Below are 20,305 nucleotides of genomic sequence, written 5' to 3'. Positions count from 1 at the left end.
CCCAAACGTCCACCTTTAACCCTTAAAGACCCAAACGTCCTCCTTTAACCCTTAAAGACCCAAACGTCCTCCTTTAACCCTTACAGACCCAAACGTCCACCTTTAACCCTTAAAGACCCAAACGTCCTCCTTTAACCCTTAAAGACCCAAACGTCCACCTTTAACCCCTAAAGACCCAAACGTCCACCTTTAACCCCTAAAGACCCAAACGTCCACCTTTAACCCTTAAAGACCCAAACGTCCTCCTTTAACCCTTAAAGACCCAAACGTCCACCTTTAACCCTTAAAGACCCAAACGTCCACCTTTAACCCTTAAAGACCCAAACGTCCTCCTTTAACCCTTAAAGACCCAAACATCCTCCTTTAACCCTTACAGACCCAAACGTCCTCCTTTAACCCCTAAAGACCCAAACGTCCACCTTTAACCCTTAAAGACCCAAACGTCCTCCTTTAACCCTTAAAGACCCAAACGTCCACCTTTAACCCTTAAAGACCCAAACGTCCACCTTTAACCCTTAAAGACCCAAACGTCCTCCTTTAACCCTTAAAGACCCAAACGTCCTCCTTTAACCCTTACAGACCCAAACGTCCACCTTTAACCCTTAAAGACCCAAACGTCCTCCTTTAACCCTTAAAGACCCAAACGTCCACCTTTAACCCCTAAAGACCCAAACGTCCACCTTTAACCCCTAAAGACCCAAACGTCCACCTTTAACCCTTAAAGACCCAAACGTCCTCCTTTAACCCTTAAAGACCCAAACGTCCACCTTTAACCCTTAAAGACCCAAACGTCCACCTTTAACCCTTAAAGACCCAAACGTCCTCCTTTAACCCTTAAAGACCCAAACGTCCTCCTTTAACCCTTACAGACCCAAACGTCCTCCTTTAACCCTTACAGACCCAAACGTCCTCCTTTAACCCCTAAAGACCCAAACGTCCACCTTTAACCCTTAAAGACCCAAACGTCCTCCTTTAACCCTTACAGACCCAAACGTCCACCTTTAACCCTTAAAGACCCAAACGTCCACCTTTAACCCCTAAAGACCCAAACATCCACCTTTAACCCTTACAGACCCAAACGTCCACCTTTAACCCTTACAGACCCAAACGTCCACCTTTAACTCTTAAAGACCCAAACGTCCACCTTTAACCCTTAAAGACCCAAACATCCACCTTTAACCCTTAAAGACCCAAACATCCACCTTTAACCCTTAAAGACCCAAACGTCCACCTTTAACCCTTACAGACCCAAATGTCCACCTTTAACCCTTAAAGACCCAAACCTCCACCTTTAACCCTTACAGACCCAAACGTCCTCCTTTAACCCTTAAAGACCCAAACGTCCACCTTTAACCCTTAAAGACCCAAACGTCCACCTTTAACCCTTAAAGACCCAAACCTCCACCTTTAACCCTTACAGACCCAAACGTCCTCCTTTAACCCTTAAAGACCCAAACGTCCACCTTTAACCCTTAAAGACCCAAACGTCCACCTTTAACCCTTAAAGACCCAAACCTCCACCTTTAACCCTTACAGACCCAAACGTCCTCCTTTAACCCTTAAAGACCCAAACGTCCACCTTTAACCCTTAAAGACCCAAACGTCCACCTTTAACCCTTACAGACCCAAACGTCCTCCTTTAACCCCTAAAGACCCAAACGTCCACCTTTAACCCTTAAAGACCCAAACGTCCTCCTTTAACCCTTAAAGACCCAAACGTCCACCTTTAACCCTTACAGACCCAAACGTCCACCTTTAACTCTTAAAGACCCAAACGTCCACCTTTAACCCTTAAAGACCCAAACATCCACCTTTAACCCTTAAAGACCCAAACATCCACCTTTAACCCTTAAAGACCCAAACGTCCACCTTTAACCCTTACAGACCCAAATGTCCACCTTTAACCCTTAAAGACCCAAACCTCCACCTTTAACCCTTACAGACCCAAACGTCCTCCTTTAACCCTTAAAGACCCAAACGTCCACCTTTAACCCTTAAAGACCCAAACGTCCACCTTTAACCCTTAAAGACCCAAACCTCCACCTTTAACCCTTACAGACCCAAACGTCCTCCTTTAACCCTTAAAGACCCAAACGTCCACCTTTAACCCTTAAAGACCCAAACGTCCACCTTTAACCCTTAAAGACCCAAACCTCCACCTTTAACCCTTACAGACCCAAACGTCCACCTTTAACCCTTAAAGACCCAAACGTCCACCTTTAACCCTTAAAGACCCAAACATCCACCTTTAACCCTTACAGACCCAAACGTCCACCTTTAACCCTTAAAGACCCAAACGTCCACCTTTAACCCTTAAAGACCCAAACGTCCACCTTTAACCCTTAAAGACCCAAACGTCCACCTTTAACCCTTAAAGACCCAAACGTCCACCTTTAACCTAAACCATGTCCTGATCTAAACTGTTTAATTCCTGTTAATCCACTAATCCTATCAATCCATGTCAATAGATTGTGTAAAATACAGTTCTTAATCTTTCCGTGGTCATCAGATATGACCATATTTGGACGGTCAGAGGTTCCATAGTTGCCGTGGTAACACCATCATCTTCTCCAACATTGCTTCACCAGTCAAACCCATGCAGTTGGGTCAATGCCAGTGGATGGACACACTGGGTTTATGTTCAGTTAATGACAGACTGGACTGAAAAAGTGACTTTTTATTCACGTTTATCTGTTTTTGGTAGAAGAACCGTCACCTTTAATCTGAGCTTTAATGAACATTCACATGATCAGTGAATTACATTTTTAACTTAAACACCAAAATATAGTACTATTGTAATAAATGGGGATAAATCACTTTAAAAAGGTTTTTTTGGTAGTGCTTCTCGGTTCCACTGGACTGGTTTAAAAAGAGCTAAACCAGTCCAGCTGACCGGCGTTGTGTCCACGCCAGGTGACGATGACATCATCAGCAGGTGGAGTGGAAAACCCCGCCCACTTTTGCGCCCTGTCCGGCCAGTTTATTGTACTCGGCAACGGCCTTCTCCGTCTGCAGGACTCTGACGTCCACGCCACTCTGTCTGACGAAGTCCAGAGTGGACGAAGGGACCTGAGAGGACAAAAGAGGACAGACTGAGACTAAGCCAGACCAGGGGAGTCCAACATACGGCCCACGGTCCAAAACCAGCCCGCTAAGGGTCCAGTACAACCCGGGGGGGCGTTAGACACAAGTCAGATTTTTGGATTAAATCTGTCAGGTGTGTTGGTGGGCGGTACCTGCAGAGCTTCACTCATCCCTCGGCCAATGACCAGCAGCTCGATCCCCTTCTTCAGCACCTCCTCCAGATCAGCCGGTTGGACCCCTGGACGGTGCTGCAGGAGGACATGGACATGGACATGGACATGGGGTCAACACCACTGAAGACCGACCCGTGGAGGTGGTCCAAGGTAAGGTTCTGTTGGACTCAGATCCAGCCCAGACAGAGGACCAGCAGGATCATGTGACGTCCATCACAGGTGGACACATGAGGCTGAGAACGTGTCCTGCCCTTAAATCTGTCTGTCCTCACTTCCTCTGTTTGAATGTTTCACTTCTGCATGTTTTAATATTTGTCTTTTTCTCTGAACTTGATCCTTATGTTTTACTGCTGTTACCACTTATCTGAACTTATCTCATGTATTAGTACATGTGGTTCTGTAGTACAGTGTATTAGTACATGTGGTTCTGTAGTACAGTGTATTAGTACATGTGGTTCTGCAGTACAGTGTACATGTGGTTCTGTAGTACAGTGTATTAGTACATGTGGTTCTGTAGTACAGTGTATTAGTACATGTGGTTCTGCAGTACAGTGTACATGTGGTTCTGTAGTACAGTGTATTAGTACATGTGGTTCTGCAGTACAGTGTACATGTGGTTCTGTAGTACAGTGTATGAGTACATGTGGTTCTGCAGTACAGTGTACATGTGGTTCTGTAGTACAGTGTATGAGTACATGTGGTTCTGTAGTACAGTGTATTAGTACATGTGGTTCTGCAGTACAGTGTACATGTGGTTCTGTAGTACAGTGTATTAGTACATGTGGTTCTGCAGTACAGTGTACATGTGGTTCTGTAGTACAGTGTATTAGTACATGTGGTTCTGCAGTACAGTGTACATGTGGTTCTGTAGTACAGTGTACATGTGGTTCTGTAGTACAGTGTATTAGTACATGTGGTTCTGCAGTACAGTGTACATGTGGTTCTGTAGTACAGTGTATTAGTACATGTGGTTCTGCAGTACAGTGTACATGTGGTTCTGTAGTACAGTGTATTAGTACATGTGGTTCTGTAGTACAGTGTATGAGTACATGTGGTTCTGCAGAAAAGTGTACATGTGGTTCTGCAGTACAGTGTATTAGTACATGTGGTTCTGTAGTACAGTGTATGAGTACATGTGGTTCTGTAGTACAGTGTACATGTGGTTCTGTAGTACAGTGTATGAGTACATGTGGTTCTGCAGTACAGTGTATTAGTACATGTGGTTCTGCAGTACAGTGTACATGTGGTTCTGTAGTACAGTGTATTAGTACATGTGGTTCTGCAGTACAGTGTACATGTGGTTCTGTAGTACAGTGTATTAGTACATGTGGTTCTGCAGTACAGTGTACATGTGGTTCTGTAGTACAGTGTATTAGTACATGTGGTTCTGCAGTACAGTGTACATGTGGTTCTGTAGTACAGTGTATTAGTACATGTGGTTCTGCAGTACAGTGTACATGTGGTTCTGTAGTACAGTGTATGAGTACATGTGGTTCTGCAGAAAAGTGTACATGTGGTTCTGTAGTACAGTGTATTAGTACATGTGGTTCTGTAGTACAGTGTATGAGTACATGTGGTTCTGTAGTACAGTGTACATGTGGTTCTGTAGTACAGTGTATTAGTACATGTGGTTCTGCAGTACAGTGTACATGTGGTTCTGTAGTACAGTGTATTAGTACATGTGGTTCTGCAGAAAAGTGTACATGTGGTTCTGTAGTACAGTGTATTAGTACATGTGGTTCTGTAGTACAGTGTATGAGTACATGTGGTTCTGCAGAAAAGTGTACATGTGGTTCTGTAGTACAGTGTATTAGTACATGTGGTTCTGCAGTACAGTGTACATGTGGTTCTGTAGTACAGTGTATGAGTACATGTGGTTCTGCAGTACAGTGTACATGTGGTTCTGTAGTACAGTGTATGAATACATGTGGTTCTGTAGTACAGTGTATTAGTACATGTGGTTCTGCAGTACAGTGTACATGTGGTTCTGTAGTACAGTGTATTAGTACATGTGGTTCTGCAGTACAGTGTACATGTGGTTCTGTAGTACAGTGTATTAGTACATGTGGTTCTGCAGTACAGTGTACATGTGGTTCTGTAGTACAGTGTACATGTGGTTCTGTAGTACAGTGTATTAGTACATGTGGTTCTGCAGTACAGTGTACATGTGGTTCTGTAGTACAGTGTATTAGTACATGTGGTTCTGCAGTACAGTGTACATGTGGTTCTGTAGTACAGTGTATTAGTACATGTGGTTCTGCAGTACAGTGTACATGTGGTTCTGTAGTACAGTGTATGAGTACATGTGGTTCTGCAGAAAAGTGTACATGTGGTTCTGCAGTACAGTGTATTAGTACATGTGGTTCTGTAGTACAGTGTATGAGTACATGTGGTTCTGTAGTACAGTGTACATGTGGTTCTGTAGTACAGTGTATGAGTACATGTGGTTCTGCAGTACAGTGTATTAGTACATGTGGTTCTGCAGTACAGTGTACATGTGGTTCTGTAGTACAGTGTATTAGTACATGTGGTTCTGCAGTACAGTGTACATGTGGTTCTGTAGTACAGTGTATTAGTACATGTGGTTCTGCAGTACAGTGTACATGTGGTTCTGTAGTACAGTGTATTAGTACATGTGGTTCTGCAGTACAGTGTACATGTGGTTCTGTAGTACAGTGTATTAGTACATGTGGTTCTGCAGTACAGTGTACATGTGGTTCTGTAGTACAGTGTATGAGTACATGTGGTTCTGCAGAAAAGTGTACATGTGGTTCTGTAGTACAGTGTATTAGTACATGTGGTTCTGTAGTACAGTGTATGAGTACATGTGGTTCTGTAGTACAGTGTACATGTGGTTCTGTAGTACAGTGTATTAGTACATGTGGTTCTGCAGTACAGTGTACATGTGGTTCTGTAGTACAGTGTATGAGTACATGTGGTTCTGTAGTACAGTGTACATGTGGTTCTGTAGTACAGTGTATTAGTACATGTGGTTCTGCAGTACAGTGTACATGTGGTTCTGTAGTACAGTGTATGAGTACATGTGGTTCTGCAGAAAAGTGTACATGTGGTTCTGCAGTACAGTGTATTAGTACATGTGGTTCTGTAGTACAGTGTATGAGTACATGTGGTTCTGCAGTACAGTGTACATGTGGTTCTGTAGTACAGTGTATGAGTACATGTGGTTCTGTAGTACAGTGTACATGTGGTTCTGTAGTACAGTGTATTAGTACATGTGGTTCTGCAGAAAAGTGTACATGTGGTTCTGCAGTACAGTGTATTAGTACATGTGGTTCTGCAGTACAGTGTACATGTGGTTCTGTAGTACAGTGTATTAGTACATGTGGTTCTGTAGTACAGTGTATGAGTACATGTGGTTCTGTAGTACAGTGTACATGTGGTTCTGTAGTACAGTGTATTAGTACATGTGGTTCTGCAGTACAGTGTACATGTGGTTCTGGTTCTGCTCACATCGGTGCCGGTCTCGGTCCAGTCCCAGGCTCGACTCCCTCCGGGCCAAACCTTACAGTCCTTATAGGAGGAGGAGCATCCTTTGACCTTCATATGACCCCAGGACAGCGAGGAGATCTGAGGAGACGACATGTCCACCTGGAGGACCAAAAACAAACATTCATATGGAGTAAACAGTAAACACAAATAAATATAAATAAAACAAACATTCATATGGAGTAAACAGTAAACACAAATAAATATAAATAAAACAAACATTCATATGGAGTAAACAGTAAACACAAATAAATATAAATAAAACAAACATTCATATGGAATAAACAGTAAACACAAATAAATATATGGAAATAAATCAAACACATTAATCTGGAATAAACACTGAACCTCAAACATGGGTTCTCCCATTTTTATTTTGCTTCATTTTGTTAATTTTTTCAAATTTTTTTGTTCACTTTATTGATTTTTTTTTCTCTTTTTTGGTTCATTTTCTTGAGTTTTTTTTATTAATTTTGTTGAGTTTTGTTTTCTAGATTATTAAGTTAAAATTTTCCTGAATTGAACCTTCATTGTTTATATCTGTAGATATTTTCATATATGCCTTTATACTGTTGTTACTGTTGTTATTTCTATACAGATATTTTTATATACTTTTATGTTGATACTTTAGTGGTTGTTTCTGGTTCATAAATTAAGGACCAGTCGTTTGTCTTTTTCACATTTTACCTTTTTTCATCTATTCCAATAATAATAATAATAATAATAATAATAATAATAATAATAATAATCCTTTCATCTAATTGAATCTGAATCAATAGTTTGGTGGATTCCACAGATAATGTTCAGCTGCTGCGCTCCTTTCCTTCTGTCAGCTGTAGCCCTCCGTCCTCTGTCATGTCGTCTGATATTCTGGTCCTAAATGGACTCACTGGGTCTATTTTTGTCTGAACCACCGGCTTCGACCTCAACCTCCGACTTCAACAAAAACACACGACGTTTTCCAATTATTACAAACTTCAGTCACATTTAAACACAAGAACAGGTCAGGAGGATAGAAGAACATTATCAGGTTTTAGATGGTTCTTACCTCTTGTGGATGTCAACACACAGACACACACACAGAGACACACACACACAGACACACACAGACAGACAGACACACACACAGACACACACACACACAGACACACACACATACATACACACACAGAGACACACACACACAGACATACACACAGAGACACACACACACAGAGACAGACAGACACACACACACACACACACAGACACACACACACACAGACAGACACACACACACACACACACACACACACACAAACAGACAGACAGACACACACACACACACACACAGACACACACACATACATACACACACAGAGACACACACACACAGACATACACACAGAGACACACACACACAGAGACAGACAGACACACACACACACACACACACACAGACACACACACACACACACACACACACACAGACATACACACAGAGACACACACACACAGAGACAGACAGACACACACACACACACACACACACGCACACACACACACACACACACACACAGACACACACACACACACACACACACACACACACACACACACACCGCTGAAACCAACGCTGCCTCTGGACTTAAAGGGAAACACAGTCTGACTCAGTTTGTTCTGTTACTCACCTACAAATGAGACTGTACTGTTTATTTTAGACCAAATCACACAATGTACTGAGTACATATTAATGTAGAGAATTATCACAGAACTAAACATGTTTGGTTTTTACTCTGGGTTGTTTTGAATATAGAAATATATGCATAACCTCCTGAGACCCAGGACATGTCAGCAAAGTACCAGCTTTTTTTGTTTTTCTTTTCTTTTTTCTTTTTTTGCAAATATGTCAAATGGCAAAATGCAGTTGAGACCTACAAACACAAAATCACAGTAAAATCGCCAAGATGATTTTTTATTTTTTAAATTTTTTCCATATCAATGACTCCACATCAAAAACCTCATTACCCATGAAGCTCAGTGATCATACTGTGCAAATATTATAAATTTTCATTCATTCAGCATCCACCGATATTCTATTATTATTATTATTATTATTATTATTATTATTATTATTGCTATTATAAAGTTGTTAACGCCACTCAGTGACCACAGTAAATTCAGTAACACTAGACCACAGTAATATCCTCCTGAGACCCAGTAATGCATTCTGTAGGGGACAAAAGTTTGACAGCTTTACTTTAAAAATGCTGTCCATTGCAAAGAACATTCAATTTAAAATAAATAAATAAATAAAAATTTAAAAATGTATCCGAAAAATATGTTGCATTATGCAGTTTTCATTCAAGACAATTGTTTATTGTAAAAAAGTCTGAACTTTCCCTTTCCTGGGTCTCAGGAGGACAAACACATGTAGGTGCAGTTCCAGGTCTGGCCGGAAGGGGCGCTGTGTAAATGAACACATTAACTGTTGAACTCAGAGAAGAAGAACAACAGCAGAAGCAGGAGATTGAAACGGCGGAGATGGCCGGTAGCAGACTGGAGAGGTTCGGAACCGTTTATACACGGTAAGAGTCGGATTAGTTTCAGTTTTTCTCTCTTTTCTTCTGTCCGTGGTCCCCGTTTGGCTCAGAGCTGAATGACAGCAGATTAAACCGTTAGTTTTAAAAGGTATAAAAATGCGACCAGTGTTTACCGCTAACATCGGTTTGGTTTCTGATTATTCTCCGGTATTTTAATGAGCTGGGGGTTCGGTAACGGTTCTCTGTATGTAAGTTCACTAACGGTGGTCTGTCAACGGTTTTAACGGGCACTAAAATGTCCGATAAAGGCTCAATGTTGTACCGGAGTACAGCACAAGGGTGACCTGGGCTGTGACGTCATAAAGGTGCGACCGACACTTTGCCGCTGTCTGGTACTATGTATTTTTTTTTATTATGTCGAAGTGCAATGTGTATTTTAACAATATAATACGTACCATGTCTGTGTAATTTAACTGTAATTTTCTGGGGTGTTTTTTTGTATTCAACACTCTTCTTGTACTTGTCTGTTTTTAGGTATTTTGAAATGTATGTTTTTAAATAGTTTATATTGTATGTTTATAACCTTGTGCTACCTTTCTATGGTGATAATTTAACCTCTGTCCAGGGACTGCAGATGAAAAATTACAAAATTTGTGTCCTAATACTAATGGACATGACCATATATATAAAACTGTACTGGTGTTAAAAACAGGGTTCATATGGGTGCTGGAAATTCTTGAAAATGTTTTGACGGCCTGAAAAGTGCTTGAATTTTAGTTTAAGTGCTTGTAATTGTAACTCTGTGATGTGATTTATTTATCAGTGTTTAATATTAAGTCCAGCCAAAGCTACTTACACAGAGGTGACACATTTATAAAAATAAATCTTTGTCATAAAGTAAATTCCAGGTGTTCTCAGGTCGACTCCAGGTCCATTTGGATCAGAATCTTTGTCTTGGTACGAGTGTGTCTGGAGAACACCAAGTGGCGTCCCTTTTTTTGGATAGTGCTTTGTGGTCACCTTTAATTTTTAAACTTTTTGCTGTTTTGAAACGTCATTTTAGGTGTACATAGCATAATACAATTTACATATTTGTAATTAAAAGTGAAATAAATAATCCTTAGTGTGTGTATTCCTGTAGATATGGATTTAACCCCAGTGATAAGGTGATGATGTGCTGGAAAAATTTGAAAATGACCATTAAAAGTGCTTGAAAATTGCTTGAATTTGACCTTGAAAAATCCGTATGAACCCAGAATAGAATAGAATAGAATAGCCTTTATTGTTGTTGTGCTCCTCCAGTCAGTGCAATAATATAAACAAAACACCAGTAGTACAGAAATAAGAATAGAGTGAATATAAAACAAGATAAGAAAATAGAATATCAATTTTACAACCAAGTAACATAAAAATAGAGCTAAGTAGAATAAAAAATAAAACTGGATATATATGTGTGTGTGTGTATATAGATATAGATAGATAGATAGGTAGGTAGGTAGGTAGGTAGGTAGGTAGGTAGGTAGGTAGATAGATAGATAGATAGATAGATAGATAGATAGATAGATAGATAGATAGATAGATAGATAGATAGATAGATAGATAGATAGATAGATAGATAGATAGATAGATGACATACTCCACTCCCAGTCATACATGTTAATATCACACCTGTTTACTAAAGCGTCTACAGTCTCAGTGCATTTTGTTCATTTTCCGTTGCCACTGGTTCCATTTTTGTGTTTTTCTGACTACCAGGGTTCGAGACCTGATGCGTTCTGGAGTGGTGAAGCAGGCTGATAGACCCGTGTGGTTCGACGTATACGAGGCCTTCCCACCCAAGAGAACCCCCTTGTACGTGAAACCACATCCTTGGACCCCTGCAAAGAAGCAGGACCCGGTTCCTGAAATCTTCTACAGTGAAGACCAGATCAGAGCGTAAGTCTGTAGGACCATAGATGAATGTTTAACCTCATACTCTGCATCACATGAACTGGATCAATTTTCAGGAGGTTTATGAATCCCAGTCATGTCCTGCTTCTCTGGTTCTGTTCAGCCTGTCTTTAATGTCTGCACTTTAGGAAGTTCTACAAGAAATATTGGACCGGTTCAAGACCTCTGGATTTGACCAAAACCAACTTTGTGTCCGTCTGTCAGAGGTACGAGCTCTTTATTATATGTATGTTTATCTGTATTAAGTATATGAATGTTTATGTGTACAAGTATTGTATGTGTATTTGAATGTGTGTGTATATGTAGATGTGTGTATAAGTATATGTATGTTTATGTATATACGTGTGTAAGTATATATATATATATATATATATATGTTTATGTGTACAAGTATATGTATGTGTATTGAATGTGTATGTATATATATATATATATATATGTATAAGTATGTTGTATGTAGTTATATGTGAGTTGTCTATGCAGTAACTGTTGTATTGTGTATATATAATACACTGTATGTATATATAATCTATGTTGTGTTTCTGCTCAGGTTTGTAGTAAAGTATGAGGCGTTAAAGGTCAGCTCAGATCTGGACGATGACGCTCTGTTTGAGGAAACTGGAAAAGTTTTACTGGCAGAAGGAGTCGTCCTGACGCAGAAAGGAAAGACAACGGTAAGAATGTGAGACCGGATCCGTCCAATCACAGCCGGGTTAGTCCAACGGACGGTGGGCGGCGGCTTCATCGTTGTTACTCATTTGTTCACAATTAAAAGTAAAGTAAAATTAATTAGTCACATGTTGCTGCTATCCTTTCTAGTCATTTCATTTCATTGTTTGTTTACCTTTTATGCTCGTGATGTCGCTGCATAACTTCTGTTTCTATAGATTTTTTTTTTTTTTTTTTTACACGTGCAGATGTTAAAAAAAAACAACAAGTGGTTCTAGACACAACAAACCCTGCCCCTCGCATGTGTTCTGTCTTATTTTGTCATGGATCCAGCTGATGTCATCTGTCTATCACCTCTATGCTTGTGACAAGTCTGAAGGAAAAGGAAAAAAAAATAATGTTTTTATAGACCTTTGAAATTCCACCCATTGTAAGTAAATGGGGAAAAAAGAATTTAAAAATTCATAAAAAATGTAAATTTTGACTTACTTTTCCCAAAATATAACCACATCTGTGCTGGGTCACTGGTAATCTATAAACCCAATTAGGTCTGAATTCAACCAATAGTTTTACTGCTGAAGTGTAAACAAACAAACAAACACACCACAAACGATAGCCCTTACCTCCCGTTTAGGTGGGGGGGGGGGGGGGGGGGGGGGGGGGTCACAAATCAGATGACCCTGTTTACATGTGTGAAGGCATCAGTGTACTGCAGAGAAATCTAGGTGTGTTAATTCGATTTCTCCTAATCAGATTACTGCTGTTATCAGGTAAAGCCAATCAGATGATCCTGTTAACATGATCAATAATAATCTGATAACTACGTAAATCTGATTCTGATGGGAGTATATAGTATGGGGACGTAAACGGACTCAGTGTGTGTTTAGTGTTTCAGCTTTGACCAGTTAAAGCAGGGGTCTCAAACATGCGTCCCGGGTGCCAAATGTGGCCCGCCAAAGGTTCCAATCAGGCCCGTGGGATGTTTTTACCAAATGCAAAAAATTCACAGTCTTGAATTGAATTAAGTAAAAAAAAAAAATTAGCATGAATTAATCTTGAAAATCTTGAATTAAGCCAAAAAATCTTCAATTAACAACTTCAATTTTTTTCCCCTTTTTTTTAGTGCAAAAAAAAACATTAAATGATGAAAATATTCACATTTACAAACTATCCTGTAACAACAAAATGTGAATAACCTGAACACATATGAACAACCTGAAATGTCTAAAGAAAATTAAGCACAATTTTCTTCCTGTTCCTCAGTGTTTAGTGTCTTTGTAGATCTGATCCATAATGCACATGTAGAAATGAGAAGTGGAGGCAGAATATTGTTAAAATTGCACTGATTTTTCGTAAGAAATTTCAGTTTTTTCAGGTTATTCACATCTTTTTTTGCTTGGATAGTTTATAAAAGTAAGTATTTTCAGAATTTAATGGTTTTTTTTTTGCACTATAACAAAGACAAAATTGGGAGTTGTCATTATTCATAGGTTATTATATTATTATTTTACTGGTTCGGCCCACTGCAGATCAAATCGGGTTGAATGTGGAACCTGAAAGAACATGAGTTTGAGAGCCCTGAGTTAAAGGTTCCGACTGTACTGGTGTAATAGCGCTGTAGCTCCACCAGGGGTCCTCATCACACTGCTTCTACTCAGCAGACGGCGGCAGAACCCAGGGATCCGGTTCTGGATTTGAAGTTGAAGGAAATGTTGGCAGAGCAGATCGTCAACGCTGAAACGGAAGAGAAACCCACGGAACCCATGCCTTAGAAACAGGAAACGGAAAAGAGGAAACGGGAACGGGAAGCCCCTCTGTCAGACTGAAACCCAGACTCTGGAGGTAACGGCTCCGTATTCCCGCCTCCACATGATAAAACTGGACTCAACATCCAGGACGGGTTTGGATCCAATGAGCCTCTACGTCAGGGCGGTCAGACATACGGCCCGTGGGCCAAAACCGGCCGCCAAAGGGTCCGATCTGGCCCACTGGATCCAAAAATGACACTGAATATATTAAGAATCATGTTAGTCCAGGTTCCACATCCAGACCAGTATGATCTAAAGTGGATCAGAACCAGGACAATAAGAACAGAAGAAACTAGAACTAATGACAAATACACACGTTTGTCTTTGTTTCAGTGTAAAAAACTATAACTACATGAAAATGTTTATATTTACAAACTATCCTTTCATAAACTATATGAAATTATATAAAATCTATGAACTGCCTTCATATAAATCAGTGTAATTGTATTAATATTAAATGTTGTGTATTTGTAGATCCACTATATCCATACGTTAGAATGAACATGTATAAATGATAAACTGAGACAGAATGTTAGTACAATTACACTGATTTTTTTTTTTTGTTCCGTAATTTCAGTTTGTTCATGTTATTCACATTTTTATAAGGAGAGTTTATAGATGTAAACATTTCCATAATATAACTAGTTTTTTCACTGTAAAACATAGAGAAATGTTGTTATTTATAGTTTATTCTGTTCTTATTTGACTGGTTCTGATCCACTTTAGATCATATTGGTCTGAGTGTGGAACCTGAACTATATGAGTTTATCAACCCGGATCTACATGGTTGTGATAGAACACATATATCCTATATATACGTCCTAAATATATATATATATATATATATATATATATATATATATGTCTTACGTGTATCTCATACAGTTCTGTGTTTATATAATAAAACTGTTAATGCAAAACTCAGTAACCTTCCAAACTGTTTTTTTTTTACCTTTTATGTGATTGTTTCATTGTAAATCACTGTCAGAGTTTATGTTAAAGACAAAAATTAGAATAAAACCAATAGGATTAAAAATAAAGGAACTATTGGAACCATGAACCCTCTGGTATCACACAGGTCAGTGTTAGGAACGACAGAATGTGTTTCAGACAGTTTGTTTTTAACTTTTTAAAAATGTTTCTATTTCATCAACTTGATCCATAAACAAAAATACCAAATACTCTATCTGTCATAATTTAACCCTTTAAATGACAGGTTTGTAACAGAAACAAACCATTGTTTTTAATGAAAAAAACATATTTTTTCCATACTCTACATATGAATTGTATTAGTTACATTTTTATTTGTTCCTCCTGTCATATATCAGTGATTAACGCCAACATTGATTCATATTATTATTAGTTTTGGTTCTTGGTCAGATGTTCTAAAATACTACCATCTGCCACCGGCTGTGCCTAAAATGCACATCTATAAATTAGACTATTAAATATTATATATGGATTTATTTTTCTACTCTAATTGTATTCTTGTAAATCAAGTTTTACCCTAATCATAAATATCATATACTCATTCATTTAATTTTTTTTTTTAACCCTTTAAATGTTCTATTTTGATTATGATGTCACTACATTTTTTGATGCAAAAAACACAAAACTTTTTTTTTTTTTTATTCCCCCAATATTCTTCATATAAATTGTATTATTTATTTCTGTTTTATTAGTTCCTCCTGTCATCTGTCAGGGATTCACACCAACACTGGTTCATATTATTATTATTTTTGGTTCTAGGTCAAATGTGTCAGTGTGTATTTTGTACTCACTTGGTAGAAGGGTGTTAGTGTAGGAATTTAACACTGTTTATTATGGGATGGATTTAGTGGAGGGATCAGAATTTAAACAGTCAGACTCACCTGGACACCAGAGGGTTAAAGTGTGTTTAATGGACTAACACTAGACCAGCTGAAGTCAAACCTGTAACGCTGCGACACCGCTGACGTATTAAAACTATTCAAGTCGTATTTGTGAAGGTCATTAACGGCGTCTGTTCCAGGTGAAGCAGAGGGAGCGGCCACGTCTGGCATTTATGTCGCATTAACGAGTATAATTATCATCTGTAATATACTGGGGTGAATGAGTGATATTCAGACAACGCAGGGATGTCAAACATACGGTCCACGGCCCGAAACCGGCCGCATGGGGCACCTGTGGGTCGGTAGGAACCAAGAAAGTCGCATTTATGATATTATTATTATTATTATTATTATTATTATTATTATTAATAATGATGATGATGATGATGATGATGATAATAATAATAATAATAATAATAATAATAATAATAATGATGATGATAATAATAATAGTAATAATAATGACAATAATGATGATGATAATAATGATAATAATGATAATGATGATGATAATATTAATAATAATAATAATGATGATGATGATAATAATGAAGATGATGATGATGATGATAATAATGATAATGATGATGATAATAATGATGATAATAATAATATGATGATGATGATGATGGTAATGATAATAATGATGATGATAATAATGATAATAATAATAATGAAGATGATAATAATGAGGATGATAATAATGATAGTAATAATAATAACAATAATAATGATGATGATGATGAAGAGCTGTTTGATGAAGTTGCAAAAGGACAAATAAATGAACACAACTGGGGTTATTTCAATATTTCATAGACGTTTTGTTCTTGTTCATCATGAACCGTAAATGAAAATGAATCTGACTTTAACTGATACTTGGTTTGGTTTCGGTTCCTGATGCAGGGTTTGATTTGTATTTGTATTCGTATTTGTATTTGTACTTATATTTGTATTTATATTTCAGTTCAGATATTTTCACCTTTAGTTTTCTTTAGTTTATGAACTGTTTGAATGTACTTTATTAACGTTTACCTTTAAATCCAGTCAAATCCAATGCAAACACTGTTGCATTAGTTTGAACTGTTTTATTACAGTCAGACAGACCCCAGGAGGAGGTGACCTTTGACCTGTGGTTGTCAGCTGACTGTACATGACTCTGGAGGTGAAGTGGGTTCCACCTGTTTTATAAAAGAGGTGGATTTACAGGTTCCACAACAGACGGATTTAGAGAGAACGGGCTGGTAAGGCCAGGTCGACTGAAGGAATGTCAGAACAGGGTGGAGGAGGAGGAGGGAGGGAGGGGGGAGGGGCAAAGTACAGGAGGCTCATAAAGCCTGTAATTACAGCTGAGGTGGAATCAGTGACAAACCTCCTGGTTACAGTCGACAACAGACACAAGCAGAGCTGGTCCCACTGGGCTGCAGGGGTTTGAATGTAGACGGCTTTGACTCTTTGGATTAACTCCACCTGCACCTCCACCTTCATCAGCATGGATCTGCTCCTGGATTCTGGATAACTGGACCGGATTACTATTGAGTCATGGTTTAAGTGTTTTTTACTGTCATTGTAAAAGGAAAAGCCCATAAACCCCAGAGTGTGGTCATGTCAGTGGCCGCCATCGGACACTTCCTGAGGGGGAAGTGGATGCAGAAGTCCCAGGACCCCCCCCCAGAGAAGCACCAGGCCTCAGGGGGGGTCCAGCCCCGGCACCCGGAGGATGACGACGACGATGATGATGACGAAGCCACCGTCGGGTTCAGCAGAGAACCGATCCGAAGAAACTCCCGCTTTTACCGCTCAATGAGAAAGAAGAGGCTGGTGTCAGCAGAGACGCCGGAAAGTAAGAGTTTAGAACGCTTTGGAACGGTTTAGAACGGTTTGGAACGGTTTACAACAGTCTGGAACAGTTTACAGCAGTTTACAACAGTTCTGAACAGTTTACAACAGTTCTGAACAGTTTACAACAGTTCGGAGCAGTTTACAACGGTTTGGAGTGGTTTAGAACGCTTTGGAACGGTTTCGAACGCTTTGGAACGGTTTAGAAGGGTTTGGAATGGTTTAGAAGGGTTTGGAATGGTTTAGAAGGGTTTGGAATGGTTTAGAAGGGTTTGGAATGGCTTACAACAGTCTGGAACAGTTTACAGCAGTTTACAACAGTTCTGAACAGTTTACAACAGTTCGGAGCAGTTTACAACAGTTTGAAATGATTTAGAACGCTTTGGAACGGTTTAGAAGGGTTTGGAACGGTTTACAACAGTCTGGAACGGTTTACAGCAGTTTACAACAGTTCTGAACAGTTTACAACAGTTCGGAGCAGGTTACAACAGTTTGGAGTGGTTTAGAACGCTTTGGAATGGTTTAGAACAGTTTACAGTGGTTTACAATAGTTCCGAACAGTTTACAACAGATTACAACACTTTGGAAAGGTTTAAAACTGTTTGGAATGGTTTACAACAGTTTTAGACAATTTACAACACCTCAGAACAGTTTACAACAGTTCCAAAGAGTTTGCAACAGTTTACAACTGTTTGGAACAGTTTACAACAGTTTGGAACAGGTGAACAACAGCAAATTGAAACAAAAACCAACCCTAAACCCAACCATTCACATTTAAAATATACCAAACCAACAGTATTATGAGTGTTTTTCCACCTCTGAATATTTTATATCTATCTATCTATCTATCTATCTATCTATCTATCTATCTATCTATCTATCTATCTATCTATCTATCTATCTATCTATCTATCTATCTATCTATCTATCTATCTATCTATCTATCTATCTATCTATCTATCTATCTATCTATCTATCTATCTATCTATCTCTCTATCTATCTCTCTATCTATATGTGTGTGTGTGTGTGTGTGTTGTATATATGAGAGAACCTGCAGGTTTGTTTATATTTACAGAAATACATTTATTCATGTATATTTATTTTGTTATATTGACTGAACACAATTACTACAGTAGTTTGTACAATATGTACTCGACAATATATTATCAATATGATTATTACAGAAATATACATAGATAACTGCAAACATTGCTGTTATTTAAATGCAGTGGTTCTAATGTGGAATGAAACAGTCACATATTGTACAAACTGCAAAATAAGAATAAAAAAATCTGAACAAAAATAAAAGATGTGAATAAATAAAAAAGACAAAATCAGGATCTGAACAAAAAAACTAAACAAAAATGATCAAAATGAAGACAAAACATAAATAAATGTAAAGAAAATAATCAATATAGTATGAACATTATACCTGATACAACATTATATGTATTATTATATAACCACATACGCAGTTATTTAAAGAATCAAACTCAGGTTTATTAACAGGTAAAGTTTTCATAAATTATAAAGTGAAAATAATAACAAACATGTGCTGCAGGTGGAGGGAAGAAAAACAGATACTGAAAACCTCCTGTATTTGTGTTTATTTATTTATTTATTTACAGTTTATTAGAACTCATGTCTGCTCAGTTCTTTCCCATGAGCCTCTGCTTCCCTGGCCTTTGAGCAAAGGGATTTCACCTCATTAGCACATATTTGCTCCAGTTCCACTCATGATCAGCCTTCACATGAAACAGAACGTTTGGTGCAAAAACCCACTTATGTAATGACGACAAACTGAGCTACATTTATGTATACGTATGTAGAAGTCTATGTAAGTATAATTAAACTAGAATTATGACCTAAAACCCTCATAAACAGCCTGGACACAATATTCAATAAACAAACCTCTTCTAATTGTTTAATCAAATAAAGTCCATGTATTTTTCAGTAACTTGTTCATTTACGTAATTCGAAAAGGTCCGACTCAATTTTTATAGCAGTTTATAAATATGGTCTTGTCTTATATAACACAAAACTACACATGCCAGTGTGTGTCAAACGTACGTTTAGGTGTTTTTATTTGATAATACACTGTATTTATTCTGCTGCTGTTTAGAGGGAATGACGAATAGGCCCAAACTGATAATACTAAACAGAAGTGGGCCCAGTAAGGAGCCTTGGGGTACTCCACAGACTGGACAGGGACCATGGCAGGCTCATAAGGACCGAATTTACCACTGAGTGACCTCTGACCTCATGACTACAAGCAACGACAGTTTGGACAAAAATAGGACTTAGGTAATTATGCTAAGAGGCTAACGATATTAGCGTCAGAATTCAGGTCCAACTTTACGATGGCGTATCAGGGCCACATAAGAAAATTAAAACACTAGTCACTACGAGAATAAAGTCATAAAATATTGAGATAAAACCCGCAATTTTACAAGAATGAAGTCATAATATTATGAGAATGACATCGGAATTTAAAAACAGGTGGAAAAATAACTATAATTATATAAAAATATTTATAAACTGTTCCTTCACTCTAATATAAATAATCTGAAGTGTCTTCAGATAAATCAGTGTAATTGGACCAATGTTCTGTCTGTTATTAAATATGTGTGTTTGTCGATCCACTGGATCTGAATGAACATGTAGAAAACAGAATATCGATACAATTACACTGATTTATTTGAAATATTTCAGGTTCATGTTCACATTTTTTAAATACAGTTTGTCAGTGTAAACCTTTACATACGGAATTTAACTTGTTTTTTTACTGTAAAACATCTAGAACCCTTCAAAGTCGACATTTATATTTATTCTGTTCTTTTACTGCTCTGGTCTGTATGTGCTTTAAGGGAAACAGTCCTACTTT

General features: G+C 38.3%; 3 protein-coding genes across 4 annotated transcripts in view; 2 read left to right on the top strand and 1 right to left on the bottom strand.

The window, feature by feature from the left end:
- Window positions 1-2,600: 2,600 nt before the first annotated feature.
- aamdc (adipogenesis associated, Mth938 domain containing) lies at window positions 2,601-7,872 on the bottom strand. The gene is made up of 4 exons (XM_030152654.1): window positions 7,813-7,872; window positions 6,729-6,866; window positions 3,237-3,332; window positions 2,601-3,069 (listed from the first exon to the last, which is right to left on the bottom strand). Exons 2-4 carry the CDS (start codon window positions 6,858-6,860, stop codon window positions 2,929-2,931), a joined length of 369 nt encoding a protein of 122 aa, XP_030008514.1. The 5' UTR covers window positions 6,861-6,866; window positions 7,813-7,872; the 3' UTR covers window positions 2,601-2,928.
- A 1,347-nt stretch (window positions 7,873-9,219) lies between these two features.
- mrps23 (mitochondrial ribosomal protein S23) lies at window positions 9,220-14,047 on the top strand. 2 transcript variants are annotated; one of them, XM_030151199.1, is made up of 5 exons: window positions 9,220-9,331; window positions 11,042-11,221; window positions 11,365-11,442; window positions 11,787-11,910; window positions 13,567-14,047. In XM_030151199.1, exons 1-5 carry the CDS (start codon window positions 9,288-9,290, stop codon window positions 13,675-13,677), a joined length of 537 nt encoding a protein of 178 aa, XP_030007059.1. In that variant the 5' UTR covers window positions 9,220-9,287; the 3' UTR covers window positions 13,678-14,047. The 2 variants fall into 2 exon arrangements, with proteins under 2 accessions (XP_030007059.1, XP_030007058.1); XM_030151198.1 differs by having other exon boundaries at window positions 13,564-14,047.
- Window positions 14,048-16,955: 2,908 nt separating this feature from the next.
- LOC115432210 (ephexin-1-like) overlaps window positions 16,956-20,305 on the top strand; it is a 46,396-nt gene continuing 43,046 nt past the window's right edge. The window contains 1 exon segment of the mRNA XM_030153086.1: window positions 16,956-17,424. Within this exon segment, the coding sequence (XP_030008946.1) occupies window positions 17,187-17,424 (238 nt within the window). The 5' untranslated portion in view covers window positions 16,956-17,186.

This window comes from Sphaeramia orbicularis, chromosome 13 (genome assembly GCF_902148855.1).
Source record: "Sphaeramia orbicularis chromosome 13, fSphaOr1.1, whole genome shotgun sequence".
NCBI lineage: Eukaryota > Metazoa > Chordata > Actinopteri > Kurtiformes > Apogonidae > Sphaeramia > Sphaeramia orbicularis.
This window is presented reverse-complemented; position numbering and strand designations above follow the sequence as displayed.